This window comes from Arvicola amphibius, chromosome 1, assembly GCF_903992535.2.
Source record: "Arvicola amphibius chromosome 1, mArvAmp1.2, whole genome shotgun sequence".
NCBI classification, from domain to species: Eukaryota; Metazoa; Chordata; class Mammalia; order Rodentia; family Cricetidae; genus Arvicola; species Arvicola amphibius.
The window spans coordinates 178,570,591-178,580,179 of record NC_052047.1 but is presented as its reverse complement, the minus strand read 5'-3'; the positions used below and the strand labels follow the sequence as shown (position 1 = coordinate 178,580,179).

Genomic DNA, 9,589 nt, shown 5'->3' with positions numbered 1-9,589 from the left:
TAAAAAGAAATCATTCCTTTAAATCTTTGGGTATACTTTCCTGATAGGTGACCAAAATTAACCCTTTCTTTATTATCAAAGTCAGCTGAAGGTCTGGTCTTCAAGGGTTACTTGAGCTTCAGAAGAACCCAGGCTCCTTTAATTAATCAGATCAGCCCCCCCTCTTTCTCCCTCCCTTCCTCCCTTCCTCCCTCCTTCCTCCCTTTCCCTCCCTCCTCGGTTGTCACATGTTGAGGAGGAGTCAGGCTCCTGCTGAAGGTAGTACTTTCTTTGGAAGCATGGAGGGCATTTCCTTCTGTGCTGACTCTCTTCTTCACAGAATGTACACTGCTTAGGTCCAGCCTCTGTGCACTGCTTAGGTCCAGCCTCTGTGCACTGCTTAGGTCCAGCCTCTGTGCACTGCTTAGGTCCAGCCTCTGTGCACTGCTTAGGTCCAGCCTCTGGTTCTGGTCTCCATCAGACAGGTGACCTGACAGAGCTTCAGGATTGTTTGCAGATGGCCCATAGTCTCCTAGGACCTAGTTAACCTTGGAAGGCAAAGACCAAAATATTTGCTTTTTAGTCCCTATAGCCACACCGGTATTGACCTCCAAGCACGATTACTGAACACCCAGAAAGTCAGTTGATTAGTCTGCTACTTTTCACCCTTTTTTCACCTTTTATTTTTAAAATAAATAATTTTTAAAAATATTTATTTCAAGCCAGATGGTGGTGGCCCAACAAACAAACAAGCAAAATAGATTTTATTCTATGTGTATGAACATTTTTGCCTGCATGTATACATATATGCACCACATGCATGGTTGGTACCTGCCGAGAGATCCCCTAAAACAACTGTGAGCTGTCATGTGGATTCTGGGAATGGAACCTAGTTCTCTGCAAGAACACAAACTGTCTATACCACTTTTAACTTTTGTGTATCATTTAGATAAAGCTTGTGTAAAAACCAAACTTTACACTGAAAAGCCATTGATTTCACTAAAGGAAGGCAAGTCCGTATCTGTCCTGTGCAAACGATGTGTGTTATAGAAGAAAAGAGACAGCTGCTATCAGCCTTGAAGTGAGGGATGGCAAAAATGAATGTTATGTGAATTATATGCAAACTCAAAACACAATTCTACCCATAAAAAGAGCTAGAAAAATGTTGGCAAATGACATATTTGGTTTATGTTTGACATTTTACAAAAATTAAGAAAAATCCAGGAGGTGCAAAGAAAAATAAATCTTAAGTGTCTCAAATCCTATCGTATAGGGTAACCTCTGTAAATATTTCCCTTTGGATACATGTGTATGCATGTTTGAAAAGTTATTTATGATGTTCATAGCGTCAGTTGACCTGAATTCACATATTTGTAATCATGAAGAAATCCAGGATAGAATGCCAAAATAAACTGTTTTTCCTTTCTGGGATCTAAAACATCATGGTTTGAGAGAAGAGGGAGCACAGGAGAGGAGAGAGGGGGGAAAAGGAGGGGGAGGGGAAGAGAGGAGGGAGAGGCGAGGATTGATTGGTCAGCTTCAACCTACATGTAAATGAATACATACTGTTGATAGACAACACACTGACACCCCTACATTTATTCGATATGCGGCAAGCATCAGAACAGGATGTGTTCCAGGAGAACTGGCTGAAAGGATCGGAGCAATTCCAGAACTTTTCTTTCAGAAATACTCATCCAGAGGCAATGGGCATGCTGTCGCTCAAGTTCTGGAGTGTGAAGAGGGAATACAGTGTGGGGTAGGTGCCAGGGAGGTACCCTGAAGGCCTTTCCTGGGTGCAGAGACACGGACCACACACATCACAAAACACATGGTTCTACCACATCCTCCTGAGTACATCTTATTTGAGCTGGTTGGGATCACTGTTCGACTTTATCTGTGGGTTCAACCAACAGTGAGCCAAAAATATTCAAGGAAAACGACAGAGAAAATCAAAACACAGAAACAAATTGAATTTACTGCAAAACAAGCACTCTGCTGAGTCTGGGGGAAATGTGATGTGTTGTGCAGCCTGTGGTGACCTCCCACAATCCCTCAGACCCCAGCCTCTCTCCAGTGTGTGTGTCGGAGTATTGGACACCTTCAGCTTGTTTATGAGCCATGTGGATAGGCTCTAGTGTCCATATCTCTACTGACCGGTTGTCATTATTCTCTGCACAATACAGTTAACAACAGTTTGCATAGCAAGATGCCACATGAGTCTACACTGAACATAGTGTTTTGTTTTCTTGTCATTCCTTAAATGATACAGCACAATAGTTATTTACAGAACATTTGATTTTATTAAACATTATAATCCAGAGAAGACCGAAATGTACCCAAGGATATATGTAGATTATTGTCAAATGCATCGTTTTATACAAAGTATTTGTACATTCTTGGATTTTGAGAGGCCCATGGGGTGCTTCATGAAATCAAGCCCCTGGTAATACTGAGGGACAATGTACACCCTTTGGTAAAACTAGTCCAGTCAAATTTCCCCATTTCGTCTGCTGTTCAGAAAGTCTTCCCTAATTGTGGAATACTATGGAGTTAAAACACACAGTCTTTGCAGGGAATATAATGGACTCAGGAGTTGCGGGGGCAGGGGGAGGCATAAAGCAGAGAACCAGGCAATGTCCAAAAGGTCACAGGAAACTGAAGGGAAACCACAGGTGTCTTTGCAAGGTGGCCAAATGTGGCTAAGGAGCTTGTTGAAGGAAACATCAGCTTAGTTCTTTGTGTGGTGTGTCTCCTATCCTTTCCCCAACTCCTCTTATTTTCAGGTCTAGCTATGGCAAAAATGGTTGTCTACTGTCTGACCTAGGGCAATAGAGACACGAATACTTTCTTGGCAAAAAAAAAAAAATCGCTAAATCTCACTTGGTCAAACTCTTCCCTTTGGACCACTTTGATGGAATGCAAGCTCCAAATGCAGAAGAAAACGTAGGAAATTGTGTCATGCCATAGGCAAGCCATCAGCGAATCGACAGCCTTGTGACTACTGACCACTGAAGTTATGGGATTCTTTCCCTCCCCTCTGTCTGCTCCTGAGCCAGTTTTCCCCACTGTTTTTTTTTTTTTTTTTGGAGGGGGGAGCCCACTTTGGCTTAGAAATAAAAATGTATGGTAAACAGTTGGCAGTTACGATTTTCAGTGTGGTTTCAGAGAAGCGTGGCAACACAAGTGGACGATCAACCACTCGGCCACCGGCGCTGCAAAAATATTTCCTGTCCTGACCAGGTGGCGTTTCTAGAAAATATTTAACAGGGAGCGTTTTAGTTCTAGATGATGAAACTAAAAACAAATATTGACGCGAATAGAAGCCCAGCTCCTCAAAGACTAAAGTATGTCCTTTTTCAAAGGGGAAAAAAAATCACAGACAAAATAACCCAAAACTCCACAACAGGTCCTCAGAAGAAGCGGGGGCCACTTGGGAAAGTCAGGGCCTGAACACTAATGTTCCAGGCTGCATCATAGGTCTCTTTCTCGCTCGGTGAGGCCATCATCACCACACCATCGCCACGTAGGCCTCCAGCCAGGGCAATAGGGCCTGGAGGCCACCCCAGACCGCAGCTGGCTGCAGCTTGGTCCCCGGGCCAGCTCTTGGCCCCGTGGATCGTCTGGGCTGGAGAGTTTGGCTCCACCGAGACCACCCTGCGCGGACCTCCGAGCAGAGGCGACACCGGGCGGCGAGGCTGGCGGAGGGGCCTCGCGTGCGTTCGGGTGGTGAGTCAGGGCGCGTTATGCAAGCCCAGCCGCCCCCCCTCCCGCCCCCGGCACCTCCCCGCGGTCTTTCACCCCGCATGGTTACGAAAGCGCGACCCCCTCCCCCCGGAGCTATAAAGCACTGGACAGCCGCTCGCCTCCCTGGCTCCTCGCGCGCGCGAACGCGGCGGCCAGGCTTGCACGTGGCTCCTGCTGGTGAGTCGCCGCGCTCTCCCGGGGGGATGCGGGACGGGGTGGGGCAGGATGGGGCGGCCAGAGGCCCGGTCCTCCTTCCTCGCGGTCACCCGGGCGCTTGTCCCGCAGGGCGGACTCCTGAGCGAGATGGAGTGGGTGTGGGCGCTCCTGCTACTGGCAGCGCTGGGAGGCGGCAGCGCTGAGCGCGACTGCAGGGTGAGCAGCTTCCGAGTCAAGGAGAACTTCGACAAGGCTCGTGTAGGTATCAGCCCCCGTCTCCCGATTCTTGCGGGCCGGCGATGGACCCCAAACTCTAGTCCCCAGCTCTCTCATTTCTTTCTCAGTTCTCTGGGCTCTGGTACGCCATCGCCAAAAAGGACCCCGAGGGTCTCTTTTTGCAAGACAACATCATCGCTGAGTTTTCCGTGGACGAGAAAGGTCATATGAGCGCCACAGCCAAGGGCAGAGTCCGCATTCTGAGGTCAGTGGCCTCTTGGTGGGATGTGGGTAGCATTCCAAGGTCCCTCCTGCCTTAGCCTGGCTGGGAGCTCAACTTTCTTTGCTGGGAAGGGAAAGGCGCACCTTGGATGGGGTTGAATCCCTTTCCAGACTTGGCTCAGGATTCTCTTGGCTTTTACAGCAACTGGGAAGTGTGCGCAGACATGGTGGGCACTTTCACAGACACCGAAGATCCTGCCAAGTTCAAGATGAAGTACTGGGGTGTAGCCTCCTTTCTCCAGCGAGGAAGTGAGTAGTGGGGCATACACACGAATTTCTGCATTTCTGTTCCATGGCACCAAAGGGAAGGGCTGCAAGAGGCAGAACCTCAGCCACATCTGAATTTAGGGAGTGTGGGGTTCGGAGTGGCTGGATTCCCAGCCTAAAATACCTGGTCCAAGTTCAGAAGGACCTTTGGGTTGGTCGGGTGCCATTTTCCTGGTCACCCCTCTTCGACCTGCTCGTACTGTGTCCCCACATCACCACACCATTCTGTCTCTTTGGGCGGGATCCCTGATTCCAGTGCGACAATCCGGAACATCAGGAGAAGTAGAGACCGATATCCAAGATGAAGGGACCTTTGTGTAGAGAACTGGGTCACAGCCCAGTGCCCTACCAGGCTGTGTTCTGGAAGCAATAGCGTCTCCTTTCCTTCAATAGTAAAACTCATATGCAAGGCAGGATTATGAGAACTTCCGACAACGTTCTCTAAAGCTTACGGTACTTTTTAGAAGGGTCTACACGTTCTATAACCCCACCCCCGCCCCATTTCATTTAAATTATAAATCTGAAAGATACTTGATAACTAAGGAATGATTTAGAGTAAAAAGAAATGCCGTGAGATCTCAGAGAGGGAGAATTAAAACACCAGGGAAGCAGTTCTCCACGTGTGGGTGGCAACCTTGGGGGGAGGTGTACTCAAACGACCCTTTCACATGGGTCACCTAAGACCTTTGGAAAACACAGCCATTTATATTATGATTCATTATAGTAACAAAACTACAGTTATGAAGTAGCAACAAAAATAATTTTATGGTTAGGGGTCACCACAATGTGAGGGACTGTAGTAAAAAGGGTTGCAGCATTAAGAAGGTTGAGAACCACTGCCCAGGCGGAAGGGGGTTGCTCAGGATAAATTTCTCCTTATAGTTTGCCTTCTCATAAAGAAGCTGTGGAACGTAATGGTCAAGCATGTCCCTGAGGACAAGCTGGGTTTTGTTGTTCAGTGGTAGAGCAACTGCCTAACACGCACAAGGTTCTGAATTCTGTCTCCAGACACACACGATGCGCAAACGCACGTGCACACACACACACACACACACTACCTGAGTTCAAATGCTAACTAAACTATCATCTATGGGACTCTGAGTTATATCTAAACTTTTCTATGCAAAGTAGAAAGAATCACAGCACCTACATTGTGGAGTTGTGAAGATACAATGTATGGGAATGCAGAAAGCACCTGAAAGAGTGCCTGAGACATAAATTCTGTGTTTGATATTTATGTGTCTTAGTTACCTCTTTAATCAAGAAATTATAACTAGATATTCTGGGTTTGGAGTGGGAGAACCCACGGACACCTTCAAGTTCAAGTTTGTTATTTTACAAGTGAAGAAATAAGTGTGTGAGGAGCACACACACAGCTAACTGCTAGGACCTAGTGGCACCTCTTAGCGTAACTGATGTAAAGGAACATTGACACTGACTCCCCACTTTCACCCCTGTTCTCTGAGTATCTAAAGGCTCAGCTTCAGTGTCTGCCATCCACTCTCCTATATACTTCTCTGCGACTGCCTTCACAGACTCCGGACTCAGTCCTCGTGCTAATTTCCTTCTCCCTGGACCCTGCATTAAGCATGAATTTGAACAGGAGATTTGAAGGCCACTTAAAGAGACCAAAGTTCTGTCGCTCTCCTTGTCACGTTCTACAGCTTACCAAATGAATATATTTGTAGTAAGGCAGGCTGATTGAAAATAATTGAAGGCAAATTAAATGTAATAAGCCTCTGTAGCTGATGCTGGAGTTCCAGGAACGTTCCTGCCATCCTGAACCCCTGGTGTAGATTAGAGAGCTAAAAGGATAGTGCAAGAGGTTGTCTACTGGATGAGACGAGGGGCAGACTCCCTGGTACTTTCCTGAATTTTTTTTCTGTAAATGTCCTGGGAAATCAAGCACGTTAGGCAAGAGCTCTGCCCCTGAGTTAGATCCTTCAGTGCTAGCAGATTGCTCTGGTCTGCTGCCCCCTCCCTGGGCATGCTCTGGATTGGTCTCTGGTCTCTTTCTTTCCTCCTGGTTCTACAAGCACGGAGTGGGACATCTCGAGAGTAAAGAACATTGGCATCAACCTATATTAAATGAGTAGAGACTTCATGGTAGACTAGATTCTCTAAAACTTGACTTCCTTTGCAATCAAATTGAGTTAAGGAATAGTTCCTATTTAATAAAATTGTTGAAACAGCTACTCATGGTAATATAGGAAAGTGTTTAGTGTTTAGAATGCTGGGAATTGAAACTCAGGTCCTTATGCTTGCAGAGCGAGCACTGTTGCCCATTGAGCCATCTGCTCACCCCCTCCGGAGGAATACAATCCTAAGGAGTACTTGAAGCTGGATAACGAGCATCTTTTGCCCCCAGGCGTCCCACTTGTCAACCTGGGGAAGTGAATAGAGTTCCTAAGTAAGGATAAGGGTAGAGCCTGAAAATCTCTTATCATTAGGCTGGCGTCCTCTATCCCAGTGAAGTGAGCTCGTGGGAGGTAGATTCTGCAGAGCACCGAAAGAGTTGTGGCCTGTAGTTGGGGATGGCAGAAGTTGAGGGCCAGCAGACATTAGACTCATGTTAGTGGACACAAGGTAGTAAAGATGGCATTTCATCTTCAGTTGTCCTTTAGGAAACTGCTGGGCTGTTATTAAGGAGAGTTGTTGACATGAACAGGGGGTCCTTCACACCAGGACAGGATTTGTGACTTCTCGTATCACTGACATGAACGGGGTGCCCTCTGTGTGCCGAGACTCATTTCTGTAAAGGGGAGCAAGCTCCTTTCTCTTTTGCCCACTTGCGCAAAAGCCGTCAGGAATCTCCGCAGCCTCCGCTCGCTAAGGAAAGACAGTCAGTTCCGCGGAGTCCGGGGTAGGTAAACAAGTTGGTCAGGCCTCCCGGCCCTCTGTGGCTCTCTGACTTACAGACGATGACCACTGGATCATCGACACGGACTACGACACCTTCGCGCTGCAGTACTCCTGCCGCCTGCTGAATCTGGACGGCACCTGTGCGGACAGCTACTCCTTCGTCTTTTCTCGTGACCCCAATGGCCTGACCCCGGAGACGCGGAGGCTGGTGAGACAGCGGCAGGAGGAGCTGTGTCTAGAAAGGCAGTACCGGTGGATCGAGCACAACGGTGAGCAGCTCTTCCTGAGGGGCGTGGCTTGGCTGGGCCAATAGGAGGGCGCTGCATCTGTGTACGCGGGTGATCTGAGGAGCCTCCTTTGCCCCAAATCTTGGCCCTTCTTGACTAAATCTTTCCCAGGGCTTTGTCTTCAGCCATATGGAAAAGGAACCAAAGGCCCTTTCCCCCCAAATCTTGGCCCTTTCGGTAAACAAAACCTCAGGGCCACTCTCCTTTCCTTATATTTACTCCCGATGCCACAACCCACAGAAAGTGTTCTGCGGGAATTAGAGAGTGTTGGTGACGAGGTGTCCCCAGGAAAGAACTGGGTGGAACATACAGCCATTTTACACAAAACCATAAGCAAAAACAGCAGTGTAGCAGGTTCTGGAGAGATGGGTGCCTGCAATGTCCTTTATTCTTTACAAAGTCAAGGATGACTCAGTTAGCTTCCTGGGTTGCCTCCTGGGTTCCTTAGGGAAAGCCCCTGGGATAACAGAGGGATGGTGTAATAACTGTTGCCCTTAGCTGATCCTAATTTAATACTCAGAAGCGTGGAGAAGTGCTGTGTACTTTGGACTAACGTGTACTCACTTCTGTGGGCAGTTGGACTTCAAAATCCAAAAAGGGTCACACTGAAGTGTAGAAAAAGAACATTTTTCTTGGGCATCTCAGTGGTCCAGTGTGCCTACAATGTGAGCTCAGACATACGTAGATAGGAAAGTGCCACCCTGGGGCGGTAGGGGCTAGTGAAGGATTACATCACCTCTAGGCACTAAGCCCTTTGCTTAAGTCACCTCAATTAAACCTTGGACATCCTCTATAAAGTAGGAGCATTAGCTATACATTTTCATACATATTCTACCAATGAGAAAAGTGGAGACTAAGAAAAGCTAAGTACATTGCCAGAGATCTCCAGTGGATAGCTAAGTCAAATAGAAACTCAGATTTTTGTCACTCTTGAAGTCCCTTGCGGTGCCTCCTGGTGACACGGGACAGGAACATCATGAAGACTATAAAGCTTACTGAGGCTGATATTAGCCTGGCGTGGCCCTCATGTCCCAAAGTGGCTTCAAGGCACTTGGAGATGCAGTGAGGTCAGCATAAAAGGAAACCGAACCATGCAGCAGGTCCCATGCCCTCAGCGTGGCTGCTCCCTGGAGAATTCAAAGACCTTCAGCATCAACTGTGGGAGAATTTGTGAAGTACAGCCACACAGAAGCATATGAACGGCCGCTGGCTCTAAGGCTACCTAGGTGTTCATTTATATACAAAAGCACAGTCCAGCCCTCTGTCAGTAATGGTTTTATTCTCTGTATTTCAGGCTACTGTCAAAGCATACCTTCAAGAAACAGTTTGTAGCAACATCAAGGATGTGAAGTTTCCTTTGACAACTTCTGATTAACTCTCGTCCAATCTTCATCTCTATTTATCTCAGAAGTTTAGTGTCCCCACCTCTCCTTCTCTAGGTGGATGCTCAGCTGTCATCGGTAGCATAAACACATGCATGGGAATGACCAAATCTGTTCACACAAACGTTTATCTTAACTGAGGTTCCCAGAGAGACCGTTTGAGGCTTGGGATTCCAAACTCGATTTATTAAACTTATAGTTACCATCTACCTAGAGTTGAAGACTTATTTGGGGTCTGCTTGCCGGTGGGCTGCACTTTTTGATGCCAGGACATTCTCTCATCCCAGTCTCTGTGGCCTTTGACCTGACCTAGACATCCCTGATCTCTGTATTAGAGATTGGCTCCTAACTTCCTGAGAAAGGTTTTCCTCATTAATCTGGGAAGGCTTTAACAACAGCACTACTACTAAG

General features: G+C 47.3%; 1 protein-coding gene across 1 annotated transcript; it reads left to right on the top strand.

The window, feature by feature from the left end:
- Positions 1 to 3,746: 3,746 nt before the first annotated feature.
- Positions 3,747 to 9,387, top strand: Rbp4 (retinol binding protein 4). Its single transcript, XM_038338052.1, has 6 exons — positions 3,747 to 3,903; positions 4,012 to 4,140; positions 4,227 to 4,363; positions 4,523 to 4,629; positions 7,566 to 7,778; positions 9,091 to 9,387. Exons 2-6 carry the CDS (start codon positions 4,030 to 4,032, stop codon positions 9,126 to 9,128), a joined length of 606 nt encoding a protein of 201 aa, XP_038193980.1. The 5' UTR covers positions 3,747 to 3,903; positions 4,012 to 4,029; the 3' UTR covers positions 9,129 to 9,387.
- Positions 9,388 to 9,589: the final 202 nt, after the last annotated feature.